At 43.1% G+C, this 26811-nt stretch overlaps 1 protein-coding gene across 5 annotated transcripts in view; it reads right to left on the reverse strand.

Moving 5' to 3' along the window:
- PLEKHH1 (pleckstrin homology, MyTH4 and FERM domain containing H1) overlaps positions 1 to 26811 on the reverse strand; it is a 288947-nt gene that overhangs the window by 41629 nt on the left and 220507 nt on the right. For 4 of the 5 annotated variants that reach the window (XM_033951455.1, XM_033951456.1, XM_033951459.1 and 1 more), the window contains 8 exons: positions 22362 to 22442; positions 15601 to 15780; positions 14215 to 14323; positions 11723 to 11835; positions 8758 to 8934; positions 8506 to 8603; positions 6600 to 6777; positions 4097 to 4252 (listed from right to left, as the gene is read on the reverse strand). In XM_033951455.1, coding sequence (XP_033807346.1) covers positions 4097 to 4252; positions 6600 to 6777; positions 8506 to 8603; positions 8758 to 8934; positions 11723 to 11835; positions 14215 to 14323; positions 15601 to 15780; positions 22362 to 22442 — 1092 coding nt within the window. The remainder of the gene's footprint in view (positions 1 to 4096; positions 4253 to 6599; positions 6778 to 8505; positions 8604 to 8757; positions 8935 to 11722; positions 11836 to 14214; positions 14324 to 15600; positions 15781 to 22361; positions 22443 to 26811) is intronic. The other variant, XM_033951458.1, reaches the window with a different exon arrangement.

Here is a 26811-nt window from a genome sequence, read left to right on the forward strand (position 1 = left end):
TAAGATTTTAGAGGTGGGGGGGACCCTTGGGATAACTCCAGAAACCTTTAGTTTTGCCAAATTCTGACACCCCCCAATTTTCCTATAAACAATAATGAGCTGTACTCACAGACCTGCCATGTGCTGTGCCTGCATCTGCTTCTCACTGCAGCTGGACATGGAGAAAAGATATCTGCCTCAGACAACCAAGGGTGGCTCTAGTGGCTTGTCTCTTTGGGCTTCCTTTTATTCAGGTACAAAAACCTGAAACCCTCAACCCCTCACGTTCCCACCTGATTCTTCGGGGGTGGGACAGAGCTAACATCTGCTAAGCCTCCCGGCAAGTTGTAGGGTCAAATTAGTCTGGAAACAATCTACACTTATGCAGATGACATCCTTGTCCTCCTTGAGACTGACCAGAACCTCACCAACCTCCACGAAAACATTACAGCTTGCATAATGAGACTCCGTGCCTGGTCCCTCTCGGTACAGATGAAACTAAACGAATCTAAAACAAAACTACTCTGGCTCGGCCCAAAATTCGAACACCTGCCCACACTTTTCACACTACCCACAGGCGATACACTACAGCTCGAGTTCTCATGCAAGGTCCTTGGTATCACTATCGATTCCTCTCTCTCCCTCAATGACCACCTCAACTCCTTGGCAAAATCATGCTTTTTCAGCCTTCACATGCTGAGGAAAGCTAGATCCTACTTCAGCCAACAACACTTTGCCATCCTTGTCCAATCCATCATCCTCTCCAAACTAGATTACTGCAATGCCATCTACTTAAATCTATAAAAAAAAAGTATTCTAAGATTCCAGCTAATCCAGAATACTGCAGCCAAACTGATCTTCTCAAAACGCAAGTCTGACCATGCCTCCCCACTCCTTGCCAAACTTCATTGGCTCCCAATAATCTCCAGAATCCATTTCAAATGTTCCTGCCTGGCTTTCAAGATCATTCATGGAATCCTGCCTCCTCTTATCCCACTGTCTTTCAACTCCTTCAGTCCCGACTCCTCCAGAACTGCCCAAAGGCTTAAACTAGCCTTCCCCTCTCCACGCGGCATCCACTATTCAGGCAAACTGGGAAAATCCCTTCTCTTCAAAATCACAGGTCTTTGGAACGACCTCACCACCCCGCTGCGGAACCTGAGCTCCCTTCAGTTATTCCGCAAACAACTGAAAACCTGGCTTTTCAGCAAATTGTAGCTCTATCCTTCCCCTCTTTCTCTCCCCCCTTCTACACATAAGTTCATGTAATCCTTTTTCTTCTTCTCTACCCACTATTTTAAGTTCTTGTAAACCGTGTCGAGCTCCATTCTCATGGAGATGATGCGGTATATAAACTTAAGGTTTAGATTAGATTAGATTAGATGACTCCACAGGGGCGAGCAAGACTCTCAGGGAACCGATTCCTGAGCTTCAAGTGTTAGAGCAGGCAGGTGCTCTTTTAAAAGTGTGGTTTTCCTGGTTACAGACCCCATTGTCAGACCCTTCTCCCAGGCAAAGCTGTCCCAAGACTACTGGGAACCTCTTAGCATGGGGAAACCTTGAAGAAGATCAGATTAATACCTGAAAATAATAAATCTAGTGCAGAGCAGAGGAAAAGACACCTTCTCAACTCGCTTTAGAAGTTAAGACTGAAAAGAGAGGGCACTGCCCAGGGAAACAAGGAGATAGGGCTGAGAAAAATGATTGAGAAAAATGCTTTCTACAATCCAGCTCGCAAGTTGGGATACACAACCCATCCGAAAGGAATGGTATGCTGTTTTCACAGGAACACTTATTTTAAATTAGAATTTTCAACTTATTACATAAATCGTAATAACAAGAATACACATAGGAAGTATCCACAAAGGAAAATGAAATTATAACTCGGTGTCTAGCCCCTTCTAGGGGAGACAGAATGACACTACTAAAGATGTATAAATAAAAGGAAACCTACTATGAATAATAAGGCACTGAAATCAAGTTTTATCCCACTGACCTAATTAATTTCAAATACAACCTAAGTTGTCTTAACTATAATATTAGACTAAAAATTCTCAAAAACGCAATTTTAACTTAATAGGTACAGATCATGCAGATTTCAAGAAATGTTATATTCTATTAGAATATTTGACTAACATGGATAAAGTTACAACCAAGGGAAATACATTTATTCTAACATCATCTGATCTTGCAACTTATTTTAGAAATAAGGTAGACTCTTTGGGCTAGATTCACTAATCAAACTGATCGTGTACCGATCGGTTTGCAAGCCCTTTGCGACCTAATTTCCCTCCAACCCGATTCACTAACCTGTGTAGCAATCCAATCCTGATCCGTGCATGCAAATTAGTAAGACCCCATGCAAAATAGCCAAGCGAATGATTCACTAACAATTGCTTGGCTATTTTGAATCAGGTTTTACTATTGTCAAACCAGACTGCTGCACTGAGTTACCGACAGGTCTGCAGGTTTTTTGACAGGCTTGCCTGTCTTTTTTATTCATTTTTTTTCCATGGCACAGATATTTTGCTTGTGTTACCCATACAAAATATCTGCCCCATAAAAAAAAAAAAAAAAAATGAAAAGACAGGCAGACCTGTCAAAAAATGGCCGAGGGCCCCCCCCAACAAACGCGATTCCCCCCGGTGACCCACAAATAGCAGGAGGGATGCCCACTCCCTCCTGCCACCACCCAACGCTGCCCTTCCCGCCCGAGTGAATATGGAAGGAGGGATGCCAACTCACTCCTGCCACCAACTGACTCACCCCCTGACCGGCATGGCACCCCCACCCCTGACTGGCACAGCACTCACCCCCCACCCAGCCCGGCCCGGCACTGTCCATACTAAAAAGTTGGGAGCAGGAGGGGTGCTCAGTCCCTCCTGTTCCATAGGCCTCCCATCCCCAGCCTGGCCCAACCCCAGGCCCGGCACCCCAGTACCTCCAATTTGGGAGCAGGAAGGGTGCTCAGTCTCTTCTACTCCTCCGACTCCAGCGACATATCTCAACCCGGTGCACTTGCTCAGAAGAGTAACATCAGGTACAGCTCTTCCCTCCTGTCAAGGCTGCTCTCCCTGTCCCGATCAACTGGCTGCACCTCTTACTGTCCTTCAACTTTAAGGTAAGGGGGGCTGGGGGTTGTTGGGGGACTTGGCATCCCTTCTGCCCCAATCAGGCTGAGCCTAAGGCTCTGATTAGCTCAGGTGCCCGGGCTCCTCCCCCCTTGGGAGGGGCCTGAGACACCTGAGCCAATCAGGGACTTCCTTAGGCTCAGCCTAATTGGAGCAGAAGGGATGCCAAGTCCCCCCAAAAACCCCTGCCCCCTTACCTTAAAGTTGAGAACAATTATCTTGAAAATAATGCTCTAATTTCAATTTCCTAATGAACTTGAACATGCTGTTGCTTGTATATAAAACATCATATCGTTGCGTAGGACTATAGGAAAGCCCCTTATTCAGTACTGATAATTCTATAGTGCTCAATGGTCTACTAGACAAATTGAAGACATCAGAACCTGAGGTCAGGGCTTCTGATTCTTGTGATGTGTCGGTCTCAGGTTGGTGGATCTGGTAGCCACAGACAAACAATTATTCTTCTGTGGTGGTTTTGCTGCTGCATTGTCGCCAATTGTAACAGTTCGGGTAGAATTATGACTGTCATCCTCGGAGGAATCACTACATGTTTTAGTATATGTTGGTCGCTTAGTTGTTCTTTGTCGCGATTTATTCATCCAAACATACACAAATCCTTTCACATAGTCAGTTTCATCACGCCGAAACTTTTTGATCTTGGTTTGTGAATGCATCTCTTTCCCTCCCTTCCTAACCCCCAGCCCATGCAGCATCTGTCCTTCCCAACCTCTTCCCAGCCCATGCAGCATCTGTCCTTCCCTGCCTTCCCAAACCCCTCCCAGTCCATGCAATATCTTCCTTCTTGCTCCCCCCCCCCCCCACAGCCTGTGAAGCATCTGTCCTTCCCTTCCGATTGCCAATTTCTGGGGAGGCCATGGCCTCTGTAACCTCTCCCATTCTGATGCCTATGTCCCATAGAGTTCTAACTTTAATGATAAGAGAGCAGAGGGAGGAAAACGAATGTTTTATAAAACGATGGACATCACCTTGATAGTCCCCTGCAGACAGTGCTCTAGCTCCTTTCCAGAAGGATCATCAGTAAAGAGGGAAAATCCTGACTGGGAAGGTTTCCTCATTCCAATCTCTTGGTTCAGCATATGAAGGAACTCATGGACAGTTGTGGAGCCATCAAACCCTACCACCTGCAAGAGAAGGAATAAGGAATTGATCCTGAAAGAGAAAGACAAGACTAGATATACCTAACCTTTACCACTGTTACGAATAAGGTATAGTGCACATTTATCAACACCTGTTTTACCTATGACCATATAAATCATATAAAATAAACAGCATTTGGTATCATCCGTTTTACCTCAAAAATGTTAAAATGCAAATAAGAACTGTTGATCAATTCATACGAGTACTTTTCTTTTAAGTACAGAACTTATTGTAAGATGGCAAAACAGATTGTAAATTGAATTAAGTCCAATCCCACTGCTATGTTCTAGCAGGATTGCCCTCAGGAGGGGCCAGTCACTGCTTTAGAGACATGTCATGCATGCAAATCTATCTTAGTCAAAAACAAGAAAAGAAGACCCAAATTTCCACAGGAGAAAAGGACAATCCAAACAAACAAAACTGTGGAAGTCCAATGTTCTTGACGCTTCTTTTATTCAATTAACCCTTAAAAACACAATGTCCACATTTGTCATTGAAGGACCCAACACGGCAAAACACGCTTTCCTCAAGGATCCATAACATGGAATACACTACCTTATGTAAATGTGGAATAAATGAACGGCTTGGCAAACCAAGCTGAATGGAATCAAAAAAGCACAACACTGAAGTGCTGGAGAAATACAGTAGATTTACTGCGCATCAGAGGCTTGCTCTAGCCTTGTCCTTCACCTTGGACTCTTTGGATTGGACATTCAATTCCATAATACCCACTACTTGTCCACAACTGACTTTAGGACCCTTGAAAAAGGCTTGTCAGCCAAAACATAGCCCGTGTCGGGTCATGGTAGTCTTTTATATGTTTGATGTGGACTAATTTTACCATTGTTCGAAGATATCTTGAAGAAATAAAGGAAAGTCAAGAACATTGTGTTTTTCCACAGCTTGTTTTCTTTTGGATTGCTCCTTCTTCTGTGGAACATTGGTTCTTCTTGTTTTGTGCCTCATTTGAGTCCATCTCTCCTTTCCCTCACTCCCTCTCCAAAGTCCTATATGCTCCCTCTCTCCCCTGAATCTGAAATGTCACTCCGGTGGAAGAGGCACCTTTCTATCGGCCAGCTGGTCAACTGTCTTGGCCGTGTCCCCTCGCCGATTTCTACCCTTCCCCACCGCACGCAAACCTTAAATTTCTCATAAAAGTACAGCACCGTCCTGACATTGGCCCCGGCGTCTTCCCTCCACTGTGGCCCATCCTCTCTGACAACGTCCTGTTTCCGCTAGGGCGGGCCATAGTGGAGGGAAGACGCCGGGGCTGATGTCAGGATGGAGCTGTACTTTTATCAGAAATTAAAGGTATACGCGCGGTGGGAAGGAGTAGATGTTGGTGAGGGGCCATGGCCATGAGTGCCGATCAACAGGCACGCTGGCCGGTAGCATGATGCTGCTTCTTTCCCTGCAGGATCGCTGTCGGGCCCTGTTATATTAGTGGCAATTTTGTGGGAGGCCATGGCACCCTGTGGCTTCCCCCCGTTCTGACGCCTATGGGTATACTGTATGTATAGTACTGTTAAAAATGTAACTCTCAAAAAAACAACATTTATATGTTTGGTTTGGAACTGAACATATGGGTTTTTTTAACTGGTTTCCTAATGTTTGGAAATAAACACACTGACCAAACACTATAACTTCATATTAAGACTACACTAAAAGGGTCCCAGTATGTATACAATTATTTTTACTTTTATTGTATATACTCCCCCTTTTTACAAAACCACAGAAGCAGTTTTTAGCATAAGCCGGCGTGTTGGATGCTCTGTGCTGCTCCCGACACTCAGAGTTCCTATGAGCGTCGGGAGCAACGCAGAGTATTCAGTGCACCAGCCTACTCTAAAAACTGCTTCCACGGTTTTGCAAAAGGGGTGGGGGATAATTATTATTATATACTTTGATTTTTAAAGGACCTTCAGATGATATTAAACAATTCAGATCCAATCATGTATCAATATGGATCTTTTTTTCACATCCTCTTTGCTCCAGTTTTTATAGTTTTATCATGTGACATAAATCTAACACATCTCGCTTTAGCAATTCGAGCTAATAGCTTCATTGGCTGTAGTCAACTGGATCAGTTAATTAGTGCAATTATTGGAAATAAACACAGGCATGTCATCTCAGTGGCCAGAATAGTTAGATTTCATCTGCTGAGTGCAGCAGCTAAGCAGCTCCCCTACTGACACGCCACAGTTCAAAGTTTTCAGTACTGATTATGAGATTTTCACACCTTGGCTGAATTCAGTGATGCATGCCATCAAGTGAAATTACTGAAAAAATCCTTCCTCTCCATTTTCTTCCTTTTCTATCTGTTGGCCTCACCTGGTAGGTAGCATTCATGAAATGTACAGGAATGCTGAACGGGAGAGAGTGGTGATAAGGATGGCGCAGCAGTAGAGACACAATCTCCATGCGGGAGGGTCTAGCTTCTCGATCTCCAGCCTGCAACGTGCGTTCCACTGTTCGCTGGCAATAAATGGCATACTTTCCAATTTCATTTCTAGCCCCAAACAAAGACAAGAAAAAATTAACACGTAATCTCTTAGACATAGTGCTGGCCTCTGCTTTCCTCTACCGGGATCAATCAACCCCATTTCATGCTGTCTCAAAGCTGTTATTTATGTAGGCTGATAGACTTTTCTAGGTCATCCAAAATGAAATAAAAAGCAGTTCTATAAGATGGGACCTAAATTTAGGCACCAAGGGGGAAATTCTAGAACCAGCGCCTAAATTAATGAAGAAATGCTGTTTAAAATGGCAAAAAAAAAAAAAAAAAAAAGCAATGTTAAAGCGCCTACTGGTGTCTAAATAAAAGGCGCTAGAATTATGCCTACATAGGCGCTTTAGGGGCTGAAAGCCATTATGGGCGTGGCCAATGCTGGAAGTGGCGTTAGGCAGCCTAAAGAACCTATGTAGGTGTGATTCACGCAAAGATAGTTGCCGATGCATGATTGGCACACGATCAGCAGCCGTTTTTAGTCAGCCACCTATATTGGTGCAGTTTATACATCTCAGGCCCAAAAGAACACCTAGTTTATAGAAAAGTAGCACATACATATGTTATTGGCGCCAATAATTGGCAGTTCTGTGCATAAGTGCCAGGTGCTATTCTATAAACATTGTGGAAAATTCTGTAAATCGCGCCTATAATGTAGGCCAGGGTTTTAAAGGCCTACATTATAGACACCTAAGTCCTTTAGAGAATCATGCCTAGAAGCGCCTAAGTTCGTCTCTGCCCCTAAACATGCCTACTTTGGAGTTAGGCGCTGTGTTTGAGGCTTGTGCAGATGAGGACAGAGATTGCAGGAATGGGGCTAGAACAGGAAAATAACTCACAGGGACAGGACGGGAAAATGAGTTCCTGCAGGGACGGGGAAAATATTTGTCCCCGTGCCATTCTCTACCTGGGCACAGCCCACATCAATGAATAGGCAGTCTTTGCCATGGTTTGCCAGCACCAGGTAGCAGGGATTCAGCCACACAGTTTTTCTCTGCTAGTACTTTGAGTCTCTCATTTCATCCAATCTATGAGAAAGCATGGGGATAACCTGCACAAAGCAGCAGTTGCAACCCTAAAAATCAGTGGTACAACTTTGAGAAATGGGAGAGGGACATGAGGGAAGGGGGAGTTGGGTATATCATTCCACATGGGAATCTGTATCTGCATTTGCCCAGAATGGACAAATTGCTCCTGAGCAGAATGAAATGGTCCATTTTGGTCTTTGCTGCCATTTACTATGTTACTGTGCCAGATACTCCTGCGTGACTTCAGCGGATGCTTATATAACTGGTAACTCTCATCTTTGCTCTGTGTTGATTGCTATTCTGCTGGCCACTGCGCTTTTGATGACAAGCAGAGCAATCCCAGCCAGCAGCTAAATAAAATTACTATACCCATTCTTCATCTTCCATACTTTGTTTTGATTGTACTATGAAGCCAATGTCCATTTAGGTTTCGCACAATTTGTGCTCTGTTATCTATGGGATTAGTTCAATATTCTGTTACTGTCAGATTATTTGCTCTGCTTCACAGTGGATCATTTATCTCTGCCTTGTGTGAGTAAGTGGTGGGGGTTTATGACACTTGTAGTCATAGAATGTAGATTAAGTTATGTATGGAGAGTTGTTCATGTATTATGGTACGAAGAACTGTATGGCTTTATACTATGTTTCTTCTTTTAAAATCAATAAAAATTGTTACATAATAAAATTACTAAACCCAACTCACCTGGCATCTGCATGGCGCTGGAGGTGTTGTTTAAGGTACCAGAGGAAGTGATGCTGAGGCAGGAAGAGAGCTACACACAGAGCCAGGAGCTGCCAACACTAAGAAAAGATTCAAAGAACAGGCCAAGTCAGCAACACTCTTCTAACAGCCACATTTCCACTGACCTTTTCATTGTCATCGCCATAATTAGAGATAATGGGCGAATGCTCAGACTGAGCTATTTCCAAAGTGTGTACAAAGGCCAGTACTGACCTGCAACAGGGCAGGGCTTGGGGGCTGCCGGCAGCTGGTCTGCTTCATCAGCTGGCAGTAGATCTCGTTCTGCAGCTCTGTGTGCGTCAGGCACACCTGCAGGGCAGTCTGAGCCAGGGAGACATGGTAGTCAATTGATGCGGCTTCAATGGGCACATTTATGAACAGCTGACAGGACTTTGCAAGAAGAGACAAAGACAGATTAGTCAGTGAGTATAATGCAGAGAACGTTTGCAGATACTAGAGCGATGGCATTCTGTATTGCTGGCGTTAAGATGTGGAATGCTTTGGTGAGCCAATTACGACTATGTGCAGACCGGTTCCAGTTTAAGAAACAGTTAAAAACTCAGTTGATCGTTACTGCATTTTTGTAATTTATTATCCGTCATTTGTTCAGAAGAAATTTAATTAGAAAGATTTAAAGATTTTAGTTTGTCTTTTATGTTTTTTCGTATTTGATATATACCATTTAGTATTCTTTAAATGGTATAGAAAAATTTTAACTAAAATAAATAAATAATGCACAAAGATGCTGTAGGGAAACACTACAACTGGGCCAAGTTGGAACAAGCTGGAATTCTAACTTCTCCAATAAGGAAGTGTCCTAGGACACCATGAGGCCTATATTGCCCTGTCTCACTTTCCTTTCAGAAGCCTGGGGCACACAAAAATTACCACATTTTAAAAATATGCACTATCTGGGTGTTCCCTGGGTTTCCCTTTGTCTATTATTGAAAAGGCATTTAGAACAAGCAGGTGCTGTACAGATGATGAGGCTCAAAGGAATAATGGAGTCATCTTTAGCTTAAAAAAACCCAGATTTTTAATGCAGATCAGTGAAACAATTACTTTATTGCATTTTGAATGGCATGTTGACAGAATGTGAAAAATAAGTAAAGGTGTAAAGATATAAAGATATAAAAAGGACAATTAAGTGGCTTACATTTGCAAGACAACTATGTACCTAAATGTACAGAATACCGATATTGAGGCACCTAAGTGTACGCTTACCCATGAAAATGTCATTTGGGCGCATACATGTGATTCTATAAACGTGCTCAGATGGCATAGTGCAGTGGTTCCCAACCCTGTCCTAGAGGACCACCAGGCCAATCGAGTTTTCAGGCTAGCCCTAATGAATATGCATGAGAGAGATTTGCATATAATGGAAGTGATAGGCATGCAAATCTGCTCCATGCATATTCATTAGGGCTAGCCTGAAAACCCGATTGGCCTGGTGGTCCTCCAGGACAGGGTTGGGAACCACTGGCATAGTGTATATTTATAAGGAGGGTGTTTAATAGGTGGTCCTGCTACATTTAAGGTGCCCCCATTAACACCAGGTCAATGGCAGATGTAGATAGGAATGCCTAAGTGTACTGTATACTATTATTGGTTGCCCAAATGTATGCGATGCTTGGGTGCTCTAGTGACCATATAAAATAGGCTCTCAGCCCACATTACCGGAGTACCTAAATGGAGATGCCCTGTTGAATTGTCCCCAAAATAACCTTATTTAGGGATGCATTCGGATAACTCATTAATTCTCTTCTACCCTCTCCCAGACCCACTCAAGATGCCATCCTGCATAACTGTACAGTACATTTTTACCCCTAGCTTTCCTTTTCTTTCCCATCAATTAATGTATTTCAATCTTTCCTTTCCTTTATCTTCTTAAATCTCCCACTGTCGTGACTGAATACTATGTAAACCGCACTGATACCACGTGTAATGTAATATACCAAGAATAAATGAAATTTGAAACTTGAGACCTTCCTCTGCAGTGGTTAGAGCTACAGCCTCACCACCCTGAGGTTGTGGGTTCAATTCTCACGCTGCTCCTTGTGACCTTGGGCAAGTCACTTAATCCCTCATTGCCCCAGGTACATTAGATACAGTGTGAGCCCACCGGGACAGATAGGGAAAAATAGTTGAGTAACTGAATGTGAACCACTTAAATAAATAAAAGAGCATGCCAGCACACATACTTTTGACTTACTTTTGACCACCTTAAAAAGGTTTTTTTTCTCAGTTTATGTCAACCACTTGAACAAACAGCAACTGGGTCCTTACAATATGCCTATTTTGTAACTGTTAACTTTCAAAGAACAAAATGATGCCTAGATGACTGGAATGCCCTCCCGAGGGAATTGGTGGAGAGGAAAACGGTGATGGAATTCAAAAAAAGCGTGGGATAAACATAGAGGATCTCTAATTAGAAAATGAAGAATTGAAAGTAAAGAGCTAAGGCCAGCATCGGACAGACTTGCACGGTCTGTGTCCCATCTGTGATGATTTGGTGTAGGATTGGACTGGGGAGGGCATCAATGGGAACTCCACTAACTTGGAACATGAGGATGTTACTAGATATCCTGCAAACAGGATGGTTGGATAGGCTGATGTGTGCTTGGATGGCAACTTTTGGATGCAGCATTTGGATACCAGGTGGACTTTACAGTCTATGGCCCAGAAATATCAAAGAAGAGACAAGTTAAATTAATCATGTATTTTTAATGGGTATAACTAATGGACAGACTGGATGGATCGTTCAGGTCTTTATCTGCCGTCATTTACTATGCGACTATCTCCCTCTTTTACTAAGGCGCACTAACGATTAGCGCGGGCTAAATGCTAATGTGCCCATTATATTCTATGGACACGTTAGCATTTAGCGCACGCTAAGTTGATTAGCACGTGCTAAATCAGTTAGCATGCCTTACCCCCTCTTCTACAAAAACTGCGGGCGGGGAGCCGTGCTGAATGGCCCACGCTGCTCCCAACGCTCATTGAGTTCCTATGAGCATTGGGAGCAGCGCGGGCCATTCAGCGTGGCTCCACGCACTAGAAACCGCTAGCGCGGTTTCGTAGAAGAGGGAGCTAGTAAAAGGACCCCTATGTTTAAAATGCATGTGTACATATGGGCATTTCAAAAATTTCCTTTATAGTATGCAACAAATATGCGTACCTTGAAGAGTTTCAGTGCCTCTGTCTGCAGTGCTTCCGAGGGAAGAGTGGTGAGAGAGCTCTGGAGGCCATCCTTACTGTAACACAACACTGGATGTTTCCATAAGGACGAAGCTGAAGAAATAAATGCAACTGCATAAATTCAAACAGCAGAGAATTGTGATTTGAGAACCTGTGACCAGAGCTATTATTAAGTGTAAGGAAGTCTTGCCGGTTCTCTGAGGTAGCTTGGGGTTTGATTCTACACCAAGACACAGTAAAGTCTGCTGTGAACATTCAGATTTTGGTCTGCATTAATAGTTATGCCCATATTTTGCATCTAGGTAACGAACATTTACTGCATGTAGCATGGAAATATTTATTTAACTGGATCTTACTACTATTTATAATTTCTATAGCGCTACTAGAGATACGCAACGCTGTACATCAAAACATAGAAGAGACATTCCCTGCTCAAAAGAGCTTACAATCTAGTCAAGACAGACAAACTGGACAAGAAGATGCATCTATACACAGTGCTCAGGTGGAGGAATCTTAAAAAGTAAATGTATAAATTCAAATAAGTGACAATTTTGGAAAAGACTACCATAAATACCCAGAAGCAACAAAGTAGGCTTCCTTCTTTGTTGGGTTGTTTGGGCAGAATTTACACCACTGCTGCTCCAGTGGCATTGCGAGACCTGTCATTTAAGATGGGTGAACCTTCCTAAATTCTTCTACACCCTTGTTCCTGCATCTCTCTCTCTTTCCTCCGCCCTGGGATCTGACATTCCCCTCCCCCACTTGCAGCCCGACAACTCTCTCCCCCCAGGCTAAATCAGCATCTTTGCAGGTGTCACAATGACTCTCAGATCTGCTGTTTGTGCCAACCCAACAGGCTTCCCTCTGCCATATTCTGCAAGAGATGAAGCAAGGCGACAAATCAGTGAGGGTGGAACGCTGCAGAGGGCCATTATAGAAAAATGAAGGCAGATAAAGACCACATGGCCTATTTAGTCTACCTATTTAGTCTATTATCCCCTCCTCTCCCTTAGAGATCCAATGTACTTGTCCCAAGCTTTCTTGAATTCAGATATACTTTTTGCCTACACCACCTCCACTGGGAGGCCATTCCAAGATGCTGAGGTAGATCAGAACTGTAAAGTAGGGGGAGCAAATGACAGAATGGGGGCAGAAGAGAGGGAGAGGGGGAACGAGGCAGCAACAGCTGAACTGTTTTGGGGGACCAGATAGGGTAGGCCTGTGCCCATTCAGGCCCTATACAACTGCTGCTGCTTATGAGTAATATAATAAATTATTTTTGATCTCTGTCTCTGAATGGCGATATTAGTCGTGGCGGGTTGCTCAACACACAATATCCAGCTATCCTAATAAAAGCAAAATATTTTGAACCATTCATAGGGGTGTGAAAGCTTTGTTACTCCTTTTGAAAATGCAAATTAAATAATGTTTAATATGTCATCCACATTTTCTTCTACTGTTTCCTATCAGATATCTGACTACACTAATGTTCCCTTTTTGGTTCTTTCATTGAAGACAGAAAGATATTTTCACTTTGTTGATGTGATCATGACTGTTTTGTCTACCATTGCTAATAATTTTGCTGTGTTTTTGGCAGTCCTGGAAAATTCCATAGAATTTTCAAGCAGCTTTTTTCCTTTTCACTTACATCATGTAAAAATATTATGATATAAAACTGTTATGAAGGAGGTATTCCACTACACTGAGTGACCAATATCTGATCCAACAGGATTGCAGGAGTTCAGAAGGCTTTGTCTAAGCCTAGTTATAAAATTGTCAAATAAATGCATAAATAAATAATCTATAGTGGAGAAGTGAGCAAGATTAATGCAAAGGCAAAATGCTTACAATAAAACAGAACTTTTCCACGTGGGAAATTTTTAAAGTTTATTCTACATTAAAATTATAATAATTTCCTAGATGAAGCTATAACTTTGGAAAACAACATCCCTAAAAAAATAACAAAGATGGTAAAAAGTTGACTTGTCAATCAGCAGTGATGCTACTATTCATTGGACCTGGATTTGATTCCTCAGCTAAGCCTCTTTGACCAGGGGCCACAAATAGTCACCACAGTCACTATAAATAGAGGCAAACTCTGGCTAGATATGAATGAAGATTATGTAGGTTCTGACTGAGCCAAAAGCTGAAATGGAATGGAGGAAACCACAGGAACCAGACAAAAAGAAAGTGCCCTTTTCTATATTACTGATATGCCAGTACATGCACATAAACGCCCTCATTCTATAACAGGTTATTTAAATGTAAGTGCCATTCGCACACTTACATTTATGGAACACTGCCATTTACGGCTCCTTGTGACCCTGGTCAAGTCACTTAACTCTCCATTGCCTACCGTAAAAGACTGTGAGTCCACTAGGGAAAGACAAAGTATCTGTACGTCATAAGTGTAACCTGCTTTATTTGTACCACAGAAAAGCGATATAGCAAGAATCAAACAGATGAACTTACTGGGATCTCCTTCTACATCCAGTAATTTCCCAATGAGCTGCTCATAATGTGTGCCCACCTTGGCACTGCCACTTCCAGCTGCCACTGTCAGGTAGTACAACCAGGTGTCCTTAATATGGGAAGGAAGGAGCATATGAATACAAATGCGAAGTCTGATAGACACTCACCATCAAAGAAATTCAAATGACCACCATTTAATGCACTTCAATTGTGGCTATGTCAAAGCTTCCTAAGCAGTAGTGGCTCGAGGCACCTGAAAGTGTGAGGATATCTCCGTGATGACATCACACACATGTTGATGTCTGCGTGTGTGTGAAGGACCTTCAGGCGAGCACTGAGAAGCCAGTGGGGTATGCCAGAAGGGAAGAGGGCCAGAGAGAAGGATAGGTGCTGGTGCCCACTGATTGCCTACGGGACGTGCCTCTTGCCACGAGAGGCACGTCCTGTAGAAAGTCAGCTGGCGCTGGTGCCTCTCTTTCTCCCCAGTGTACCGCGGCACACCTGAAATCTCAGGAGACACACAATTTGAGATACACTGCTTTAGCATGACTTTTTCTTTCTTTTTAAACACTGTCATGTTTTCATACTTTGGGGGGAGGTGGTCTTGACTGGGGATTCAACAAGAGGAGTCTTTGAGCGAATGGAGGGCAAAAGTGCAGGTTTAAATGGGAGGGTCTATGGAAGGGGAGGGCTTGACTGGGGGGTTCTTAACATCATCCCCTATAAGATGCCATGTATTAGAGGCCTGATGCTCCTGGGGAGCAGACTCACACAGCTTGCCTGAGTTACCTCAGGTGAATAATTCCTGTGATAAATTAAGCTGTGGCAAAATACAGTATTTCATTACAGCTTAGTTACCGACTGTCCACTTAATTGATTAATTCCCTAAACATTTATTGGATATCCACCAACTGAAAATATTTTTAATGTATGTTATACCTACTGCACCTGAATGTAAGCTGCCCTGAGCTACTATTAAAAAAGGCGAGGTGTGAGCTAAATCCAGATCCTCTTCCATTCCCTTCCCAGTCAGAATAATGCCAGGCAGTTTAGCTGCTAGTAATCCTATTTCCTCTAAACACTCTTTCTTTGTGGGAAAAGTAAGAATTTAGCATTTGAGGACAATGTCCCTTTTTCATACATTGTTAAAACACTTCACAGACATTACCTAAGAATGAGATTTTAGTAGGTGCCAAACTGCAAATCTTTAAACATCTATTATTCTTCAAAAAGTGTCATCTCTTTTTGATCTCTTGATTTGTTTTTGTTTTTTTATAACTAATTTTAATAGATCAGTAACTTATACCTCAACCTGCAAAGCAACAGCAGAGCCAACCCAATCTTCTTCTTAGCCTGGTAGTGAGGTAAATGAGTTGTATTCCTTACTTTTTCATGCTTGGTGCCGATCAGCAGGTAATTGGGACTCTGGTCCGCAGGGTGAATGACAAGCGTATAATGAGATGAGAGAAATCCACGGCCCCCTGCTTCGTAATCCTCATCTGAGTCATAGGAACGATCCACTTCCTCTACTTTTGCCTCTCGAACTTTTAGCTGTCCCAGAGGGCACTAAGAAGAAAGGAAAAAAGGAAGTGGTTTTGTGTTTCATTCATATGCTACTTTATACATCTGTCTCTGTTATCAGTGCTCTGATTGGACTAAAATGTACACTTGCCAGGTACATGTGCAAGAACTGAGGATGCTTACTACTACAGTATTTTGATGGCCAGGGGTTTCAGGCTAAGGTTGTCTGCAGCTGCCAGGGCTTGGGGATTCCCATCAGTCACAGAAAAGGTGCATGCCACTGCTGGGTAATGGGTGGGCCTGAGCCGAAAGTGGATGGGCCTATACCCACTCAAGACCACTGTGACATTGTCCCTGCTCTGTGGGTTCAAAACCAGTGAAACAGTGAGTTTTGGAGCTTATCTTCTTATCTGGCTCCCTTTGGATGAGCAGTTTTACAAATCTAGTACTTGAAGGTGCAAGTGCTAATAGCAAAATCTACCATTTACAGGTGAAGGTGCTGCACTCACACATGCAAGGCCTTGAGTGATGCTACTCATTTTTATCAATTCTTTTGTAGTAGTATCTTAAATGACTGAATGTCTTGGGACTCTATGTTCTCAATGGTTGTTTGATACATGCACATTTTTGAATGTTGAAGAGGGAGACCCGGGGGGGGAGGGGCAGTACCTTGTATTTTTGATCATCTGAGCTGTAACATGTTCTGTTTAGATGTTTTGAACAGCTCAATAAAAATTGTTTGAATATAAATTATTTTGCAAAATGGCTGCTCCCATTGTACATGTTACCAAATACATGTATTTTTCTCACAGCCATACATGCATTTTGCAAAAGGCTCCTCATTCAAGACCCCTTTTACAAAGCCATGGTAGCAGCAAATGCACCAAAGCTCATAGGAATTGAATGGGCTTTGGTGCATTTGCTGTGGAATAATCGCTACTGCAGCTTTGTCTAAGGAGCCCGCTGTGTTCTGACTTGGACAGTTCTTTACCAGCCTAGATGCCCTAAATAAAATTCAGCTAAACATTTTAGTGTATATTAACATAAAAAAGCATGCACTAAAATGTTTCCTACTATTGCTATCCATTCAGTTGTGTCCAACCCTTGTATACTCTATAGGCCAGTCCTCACCATGCCTCCCTGTTTTCCACGGTTTCTTTCAATTGCTTGATGCTCATCCTCGTGTCATTCTTGATGGTATCCAGCCAATGGACCTTTGGTCTCCTCTGCTTTCTTTTACCACTGACCATTCTGAGTAACACCTTCTTTTCTAGTGAAGTCGCCCTCATCACATGTCCAAAATAAGTCAGTTTCTGTCTGGAAATCTTTTCAACATTTACTTGGCCCCTCTGGCACGGACACTAGCCGACTCAAACTTAAAATCATTCATATACGCAGACGACATCACCATTATCATTCCCCTAACTTCATTCACACAACAGACGGAACAACTCGCCTCTTCTATCCTCACCAAGCTAGAACTATGGACCTCACAATTCAAATTAAAATTGAACACCGAAAAAACCAAAATTTTTCTGGCAAGTCCTACCCATAAACTAACAAACACTTACCTGAAACTGAACGGCCTAGACTACCCAATCAACCCAACCATAAAAATCCTTGGAGTCCTCCTAGACAGACGCTTGACCTTCGAAGATCATACCAGTGCCCAGGTCAAAAAATGCTTCTGCTCCCTCTGGAAACTGCGCACCATTAAACGCCACTTCGACCACCTTTCCTTTCGTCTTCTGGTCCAATCACTAATCTTAAGCATACTGGACTATTGTAACATCATATACCTGGGATCCTATAAAAACACCATCAAACATCTAAAAAATAGTCCAAAACGTTGCCGTCCGCCTCATCTTCAACCTCAAAAATATGACCATGTCAGCCCCTATTACACTAAACTCCACTGGCTGCCGGTAGAGGCAAGGATCATCTTTAAATTCGCCTGCCTCTGCTTCAAAACTCTAGCAGGCTCTTCAACATCTACCTATCTGAGCATCTCAAAATTGCAGGCCCCTCTCATACACGAAACACTTACCTGTTTTCCTTTCCTTCCCTGAAGGGCTGCCTCTACAAGAAATTCCTCGATAGATCCCTAGCATTCCAAGCGGGCAAATGGAACAAATGCCTTACAACCCTCATCTCCAATTCCCCCACCTATCTAATGTTCAGGAAGTCAATCAAAACTTACCTTTTTGACAAATTCCTCTAACTTCCCTGCCACTTCCTCTAACCCCAACTTACCCCAGTCTCTCCGACTCCCCCAATCTTTTTAGCCACTAAATGGCTTAGCAAAATGGATAACTCAATCCAGCTAACCATCCCGTCTTCGTTACTCCTCATTCTAAATAACTCTGCTCTAACTTATTGAACATCGCTGTATGTACCACCTCTGTATGTAACACTGCCTTATGTACCACCGCTGTATGTAACACTGCCTTATGTATCACTGCTGTATATAACTCACAGCAAATGTATCTTCATTTCAAATGTAACTTTGCTGTAATAATAACTTCACTGTAAATGTAGCATCGCTGAAAATGTAACTTCGCTGTAAATGTACAGTCTCTTCATCTGTTAACCGCATAGAACTTCCATGGTAATGCGGTATACAAGAATAAAGTTATTATTATTATTATTATTTCATTTTAATGTGCACTAAAAAAATCCAGCCACACTAAAACATAATAGTGTGCATTAAAACGAAACAAAATTAAATAAAAATTAAAAGACTCACCCCCCTAAAATATCAAAATGACTATTTCCTGCTTGCACAACTCTAATTCATACTAAAAAAAAAATTAAAGCAGAGAGAGAGGTGAATTTCAACCTTTTTCATCTTATAGGCACACTGAAAAGGTGCAAAAATTTCAAGCCATACCATCAATTTTTCCTTTAGCCCAAGCTTACATGGAATAATACACTTCATTTGAACAGCTGACTAAAGAATGACACTGGTTCTGCCTTCCCTCAAACTCTTCCAATAGCCCTACTAATAAATGAATTCACACCAAAGTATTTGGGGTCCTTTTATCAAGTTGTGCTAGAGGTTTTTAGTGCAAGCTGGTGCAAAATTCCTATAACATATACATAAACATAACATAACATAGAAATTTATTTATATAACGCAGTACCTTAGAAGTTCTATGCAGTTTACAAAAGAAAATTGAAACAGTGACAATAAAAAGAAATGGCCTAGAAATTACAAAATTTCTTTAAAAAGCGTTGGAACACTTACCTTGCTGGTTCACACTAAAAACCTCTAGCGCAGCTTGATAAAAGGGAGGGTTAAATAGCAAAGTAACCCCCTTCTTCACAAAGTCACACTAGTGTTTTTATGAGTGTCTGAGCTGTTACCACCGTGGCTGGCGCTAAAAATGCTTGTGCGGCTTTGTAAAGGAGGGGGGTAATACAATTTTCAGTGTAGATCACTAATGTTATTGCTAAGGAGGAAAAAAAACATCAGAGGTCTGGAGCTAAATCTCCACAGGCTAGGCTTGTGTGGAACAATTTCTCTTTCAAAGGTCAAAAACCTAATGCTACTTTAAATTTGGTTCCGTAATTAAAGTGCGCTGGACATTGGCACGCCGACAAAGACGTGCTGACAATTGCGTGCAGGACATATGCATGCCGCCGGTCCCGCCACTTTAAAACCAGTAATGTTACCGCTGTGAGGGGGTGGGTATGGGGAAGTCCCCCAGTACATATGTAGAAGTCCTCACGCTCTCATTAGGGGGAGGGTTTGAAGGGGTGAACCCCCAAGTACACTTAAAACTTCAGTTTTTGGAGTTCAGGAGTTTGGGAGCATGAGGACTCGTACATGTAGGAGGATCCACTCTACCTTTCCGCTATCGATCAGCATACCTCAAGGATCTGTCCTGGGACCTCTTTTCTCCATCTACCCTTCTTCTCTTGGTGCTCTTAATTTTATCCCATTGGTTCCAGTACCACATCTATGCTGATGACTCACAAATCTACCTCTCCACTCCTGAAATTTCTACAGGAATCCAGGCCCAAGGCTCTGCCTGCTTTTCTGATATTGCTACCTGGATGTCTCGCCGCCATCTAAAATTAAACATGGCCAAGACTGAACTCCTTATCTTTCCTCCTAAACCCGCCTCTCCCCTTCCCCCGTTTTCTTTGACTCGTTGCTCTTCTCCTCTCATATCCAATAGACCAGTGTTTTTCAACCTTTTTTGGGCAAAGGCACACTTGTTTCATGAAAAAAATCACGAGGCACACCACCATTAGAAAATGTTAAAAAATTTAACTCTGTGCCTATATTGACTATATATAAAGTAATTCACTTGAGTGCCACCGCCGTCATCGGGAACAGGCCGGCGCCAAGTTCTCCCTGCTTCTCTTCCCCGCGGGGCCGACCAACTCTCGCCACCCGTCGTCAATTCTAACGTCGGAGAGGACGTTCTAGGCCAGCCAGGCAGCGATTGGCTGGCCCAGAACGTCCTCTCCGACGTCAGAATTGACGCGAGTAGCGAGAGTTGGCCGGCCCCACAGGGAAAAGCAGGGAGAACTTGGCGCCGGCCTGTTCCCGATGGCGGCGGTGGCACTCAAGTGGCTAAAGAGCCGCAGTTTGCCGGCCTAGGGACAACACTGGAGGGTGGCCAGCTGTGCACCCCCTTGGGACGTAAACCTGGGGTGGGGCAGACCGCCCCCCCACCCTGGTATGCCACTATCTGTACCTCACTCCCTCCCTATGACCAAAAATTATCCTTTCTTCTATTCCCCGTGTACACAACCATCTCTTTCCCTCCCTTCCTCTCTCCAAAGTCCATGCCTTCTGTGTCCAAACACTCATTCCCTCCCCCACCTCAGCATCTCTTTCCCTCCCTTCCTCTCTCCCAAGTCCATTTCTTCTGTGTCCAAAAACGCATTCCCTCCCCCACCTCAGCATCTCTTTCCCTCCCTTCCTCTCTCCCAAGTCCATTTCTTCTGTGTCCAAAAACGCATTCCCTCCCCCACCTCAGCATCTCTTTCCCTCCCTTCCTCTCTCCCAAGTCCATTTCTTCTGTGTCCAAAAACGCATTCCCTCCCCCACCTCAGCATCTCTTTCCCTCCCTTCCTCTCTCCCAAGTCCATTTCTTCTGTGTCCAAAAACGCATTCCCTCCCCCACCTCAGCATCTCTTTCCCTCCCTTCCGCTCTCCCAAGTCCATGCCTTCTGTGTCCAAAAACCCATTCCCTCCCCCACCTCAGCATCTCTTTCCCTCCCTTTCTCTCTCCCAAGTTCATGCCTTGTGTCCAAAACGCACTCCCTCCCCCCTTTTGTGTTCCGTGTTTGCCTCCCAGCCCATCTTTGCAACTTTCTCAGCAAAACGAAGCTCAAGCCGCGAGGCTTGTCTTTTGCTTCCTGCCTGCCCTGCCGCGCACAAATAGCCGAATGGAAATATTCTCCGACGTCAGCGCTGACATCGGAGGGCAGGCTTTGCTTAAGCCCTCCCTCCGACGTCAGCGCTGACATCGGGGAACGCTTGCGATCGGCTATATGTTAGCTGCAGGGCAGGCAGGAACAGAAGACGAGCCTCGCGGCTCGAGATGTATTGAACTCCGCGGGCCCCCCGTCCAGCTCTCTCCTGTCCACGTGGGGCGGACCGCCCCTCTCCCTAGACTGTGGCCTAGGACCCTGGGGGAGCCCGGGCCCCCTGTCAGCTCCGGGCCCCTAAATGCAGGACTGGTGGTACTGCCCTGATGGCGGCCCTGACCGTACGGCACACCAGGCAACATCTCGCGGCACACTAGTGTGCTGCGGAACAGCGGTTGAAAAACACTGCAATAGACTGCTAAAATTTGTCATCTCTTTCTCTATAATATTGCTAAAATCCATCCTTTCCTTTCTGAACATGCTTCCAAAACCCTCATCCATGCCATCGCCACCTCGCGTCTGGATTATTGCAATGTGCTTCTCCCTGGTCTGCTGCTACGCCATATCTCTCTACTTCAGTCTGTTCAGATCACTTCTGCACACCTCGCATTCCATCAGGGTCATTATACCCACATTACTCCTCTCCTCAGGCCACTTCACTGGCTCCCAGTCTATCTCCACATACGATTCAGACTCCTCTTTCTGACATTCAAGTGTACTCGCTCTGCAGTTGCTCAGTATCTCTCATCTCTTGTTATTCCCTACACTTCCCCCCGTGAACTCCACTTATCAGACAAAACCCTCCTCTCTGTACCCTTCTCTTCTACCACCAGCTTCTGTCTCCGTCCCTTCTATACTGTGCTGCGCCGCATGCTTGGACCAACCTGCCTGGCTTGCTACGTCAGGCTCCATCTCTGGCGGTATCCAAAGCCAGACTAAAAACCCACTTATTTGAAGCTGTGTTTAAACACTGACCCAACCATCATATCTGTCTGTCATTCCCTTCATAGTCCCCTACCACCTTTAGCCCCCTCTGTGTGTCTGTCATAATTAGATTGTAAACTCTTCTAAGCAAGGACCATCTCTTACATGTACAATGAACAATACTGTGTGCACCTGGCAGTGCTATAGAAATAATAGATTGCTGTTCTTGTTGTTGTTGAAATGGAAAAGTAACCTCCCCGATCTGGAAACATGCAAATATTAGCAGACACATCCAAAATGAAAAGAAGAGTTACCTTGTCTTCTTGACTTCGATAGTAGTAGAACGTTTTCCCTTGCAGTGCACACCAAACCAGTTTGGAACGTCCATGTTTCACCTGCAAAATAAATTAATGGAAAATGCAGTGTGTAGTCTGGGTCAGACCTCTAAAGGAGAAGTGTTTTCAGCAGCTAATCAAAAAACAACCTCTTTGCTAGGTTAGGCCTGCAGTACTTCAGAGTAAAGAGAGAGTTTGACAGTGAAAGACTCTCTATTCTTTTCTTTTTTTTCCACTTTTTAAAAAAAATATTATTAACTTTATCAATTTAACAATCACAAGTAATAATACCATGACAATGGAAATGAAATACTACCATGTTTTCCCAAAAATAAGACACTGTCTTATATTAATTTTGAGCCCCAAAAAGGCACTAGGTCTTATTTTCGGGGTAGTCTTATTTTTTTCCATGTACAATGATCATCTCTCCCTTCCTCTTCTCTACCCCAATTCTTCCTATTTCCTTTCTCTCCCCCACATGTGCAGCCTCTTTCCTCCCCTCTCACCCATCCCCTTGTGCAATATCTTCTATCCCTCCCTCCCTCCCATTACTTGTGCAGCATGACCCTTGCAGCTTCTATCCCTCCCTCCCATCCCCCCACGCACCCCCCTGCCGTGCACCTCCCGCTGACCCTTCCATCTGTCCCCCGCCAACCGCAAGATCGAAATACCTTGTAACAAATGCAACGTCGGCAGCAATCTAGGCAGGCTGCTTCGTGGCCTTCTTTCGCCTGGGCATTCGTGTGCAGCGTTGCTAATGACATCATCAGTGATGTGGTAGAGGAGCGCTCAAGAAAGAGAAGGCTGCAAAGCAGCCTGTCTAGATTGCTGCCGATGTTGCATTTGTTACAAGGTATTTCGGTCTTGAGGATGGCGGGGAGATGGGGGGGGTTGCACGGCAGCAGGGTAAGCACTGCTGCCGGCGACTAGGGCTTATTTTTGGGGGTAGGGCTTATATTAAGCCCTACCCCGAAAATCATGCTAGGGCTTATTTTCAGGGTAGGTCTTATTTTCGGGGAAACGCGATATTTTGGAAATATATATAAGGAAAGGAAAGTTTAAATTTATGACCATAAATTGACTCTTTTTTTTCTCACTCTCTCTCTTATGTCTATAATGACATATACATAGGGGGTCACTTTTTATGTGACTTGAGGGTACAGAACAGGATTTTAGGCACTTAAAATTACACTGGGCAACAAAAAAAAAAAAAGTTTTTCTTTGCTACTGAGAACTTAAGAAGTGTTCTTAGTTTAATGACGCTGATTTCAGATCTGTAATTGAAATTCAGCTAGCATGTCAGGTTTCTGAGATGCACATTACTGATTTTTTAGAGTTTGCCATATGAACTGTGTCCCACCAAACTTGTGTTAAGGAGTTTACTCTGAAAACGAACACAAAGACAATAAAGAGACATGTTACAGCATATATTTACGCCTCTCTTAACTCACACAATTCTGCTTTCTCCTTTGACAAGTTTCTAACTAGATCAATGGTCTCAAACTCAAACCCTTTGCAGGGCCACATTTTGGATTTGTAGGTACTTGGAGGGCCTCAGAAAACATAGTTAATGTCTTATTAAAGAAATGACAATTTTGCATAAGATAAAACTCTTTATAGTTTATAAATCTTTCCTTTTGGCTAAGTCTTAATAATAATATTATAATTTATAGGTAAAGAGACATATGATCAAGAAACTGATTTATTTTACTTTTGTGATTATGATAAACATACTGAGGGCCTCAAAATAGTACCTGGCGGGCCACATGTGGCCCCCGGGCTACTACTTTGAGACCACTGAACTAGATCATTAAGATCTTCTTGAGTTAGCAGGCGAGATTGTTTTTCATCCACTTCAGGTTCATACAACTCCTCCACAGCAGCAGAGGCACATTCTTCATCTGAACTTTCAGCATATTATGCTGCAGATGTGGAAGGAGGAATTGAAACTGGATTCTCCGAGTCAGGAGGAATGGGTTTAATTGCTGATGGGCAATCAGGATACACAATTTTTGATGTATTCCTCTTTGTGAATAACAGTCTGAGCGGCTTCCAGTTTTGTATCATTTGCTTCAATTTGCCCAGGTGGACGGTAGTACAGTCCCATCTTTATCTCGGATCCATTTCCTCCTAGTATTTTAACCCATAGTGATTCCAGTTGGTTATTTGTCGCTGCTGCGTCCACTCTGGTCGAGTGAATGGTGTCCTTTATGTATAGTGCTATTCCTCCTCCTTTCTGATATGTCCTGTCTCCGGTAGAGCTTGTACCCTGGCAGTACTATGTCCCATTTGTTTTCCTCATTCCACCATGTTTCCGTGATCCCTATGATGTCTAGGTTCTCATTTTTGGCCATGACTTCTAATTCCCCCATTTTGTTCTTTAGGCTCCTTGCATTAGCGTACATGCAGTTCAAGTCCTGGTATTTTCTCTTCCTTGTTATTTTCCCTTGCGTTTCATTCTTCTTTCTGTCCCCTTCCTGACCTGCCGACTCCTGATTTTTGTCTCTTTTGTCTTTCCCTTGTGGTACGTTCTTGTTGTCCTCCTCTTGGTTCCTTCCCTTCGTCTTGCTCCATTTTGACTTCCCCTTGTAGTACGTTCCTCTCTTATCTTTCTGAAGCTCCTCTGTGGTAAATCTGCTCCTCAAATAAGTCACTTTTATCTGCACTTTGCTCTTCCTTCTACACTCTGCCCTTTCCACCTGGAAAAGGGGAAGGGGAAAATTTCAAATGGCGAGTTTCCATGTTGGAAGATATTAGAGCTTCCGAGAGCTTACAGTCAACATGATCTTGTATATTCTGGAGATGAAATACTATTCTTCAGGCCTCCGCTGCTTTTTAGATATTCTATTTAAAGTCATGCTTTAGTATTTATAATGCTAAATAGGGTCTGGTTTAACTACTCCCTGTTCAAAAATACTGTATCTGACAACGCTTGAAATCAGCTAACTATGATTAAGGAATGCAAAAGCCTCCTCTGAATTCCGGGGATGGACCTGTGAACATTTCACTTACAGGGACACTTTTCATGGTGCAAAGTCCATGGATGCATTTCACCCGCTGCCTTGGCACCAGTTTTCAAAGTGAAGATATATGTGTGCTTTCACTTAGAATATTGCCTAAGGAAAAATCCACACTGAGATTTGCACCTGCTTTTTCTGCAAGTAATTTGGTACATAAGATGATTAACTCCCCATCCCTGGGAGTTATGCCTGTTGTGCCTGTTGTGAACCAATTATGAAGTAGCCCAGTTCTCTGGTAAAAACCCTGCTTTGCTCATAGGAATGATTTGAAAAAATACCTCCAGATGTATTTAGATACTCAAAGGCAGCTTCTATCTGGTTCATATCTGACTGCCCTTTTTCACTGTTAAAAATTTGGATTTAATCTTGTGGTTCTTTTATGTGAATATCTGAGGATACAAATTATTTGAAGCATTCAAAGAGAGAGTAAATCATCATCCATAAATGGAAACATATGGGCTTTCACAATCACACCAGGTTAAACAGATCCAGATTTGATGAATATGCAGATTCATATAAAGCCACGAATGGTCCAGATGTAGCTAGTCAATTTACAGCCTGTGTTATCTTGGATTATTCAACAGCCCTTACCCCTCCTCCCTTCAACCCAGGATTTGGATAGGGTTCAGATTTAGTTCAAACCCCTTTCTTTATCCTTCCTAAGGAGCCAAATAACTAAAGACACATCCAGGATTCTTCTTGTTCCATCAGCTCACTACAGAGGCAATCGAACAGCCTGCAGATACTTTTACTCTGTGTATACTGCAGCCAATTTTCAAAAGGAACACATACTCTCCTTGAAAATTAGTATCTACAAAGTACTAGCATTAAGGTTACAATTCTATAAAACGACATCTAGAATTAGTCACCAAGATGGCACAGTATGAGTGGATTCTATAAAGGAAAGTATATAAGAACATAAGAATAGCCATATGTAAGAATAGACCAATGTAAGATTAAACCAACAGTCCATCTAGTCCAGTATCCTGTTTCCCAGTGGCCAATCCAGATCACAAGTAACTGGCAGCATAGGCAGCGGAACTTTTTTGTTTGGTGGGGGCCTGAAAGCTTCACCATCCACCCAATCTCCGCCCCCAGACCCCGCCCCTATAATAGTATTAATTGTAATACAATTTTTTCCATTCATTTTTCATATATATATACAATATAATCTTATTAATAACACATAATGGTTAACCACCAAATTAAAATACACAAAGCACACTGTATGCTTCTAAACATTCATTCCTACCAGAACACAAATAACCCCATAAGCAAATATGGGACCACAAACTAAAAGTATTAATATATAAAGATGAAACCCTAAGATGCAAGACTCTGCATACAATGCAACACCACAGAAACAGTGACACATGTCCCCTAATACTGTGTAAAATATGAAGACAGTA

This window comes from Geotrypetes seraphini, chromosome 7 (genome assembly GCF_902459505.1).
Source record: "Geotrypetes seraphini chromosome 7, aGeoSer1.1, whole genome shotgun sequence".
NCBI lineage: Eukaryota > Metazoa > Chordata > Amphibia > Gymnophiona > Dermophiidae > Geotrypetes > Geotrypetes seraphini.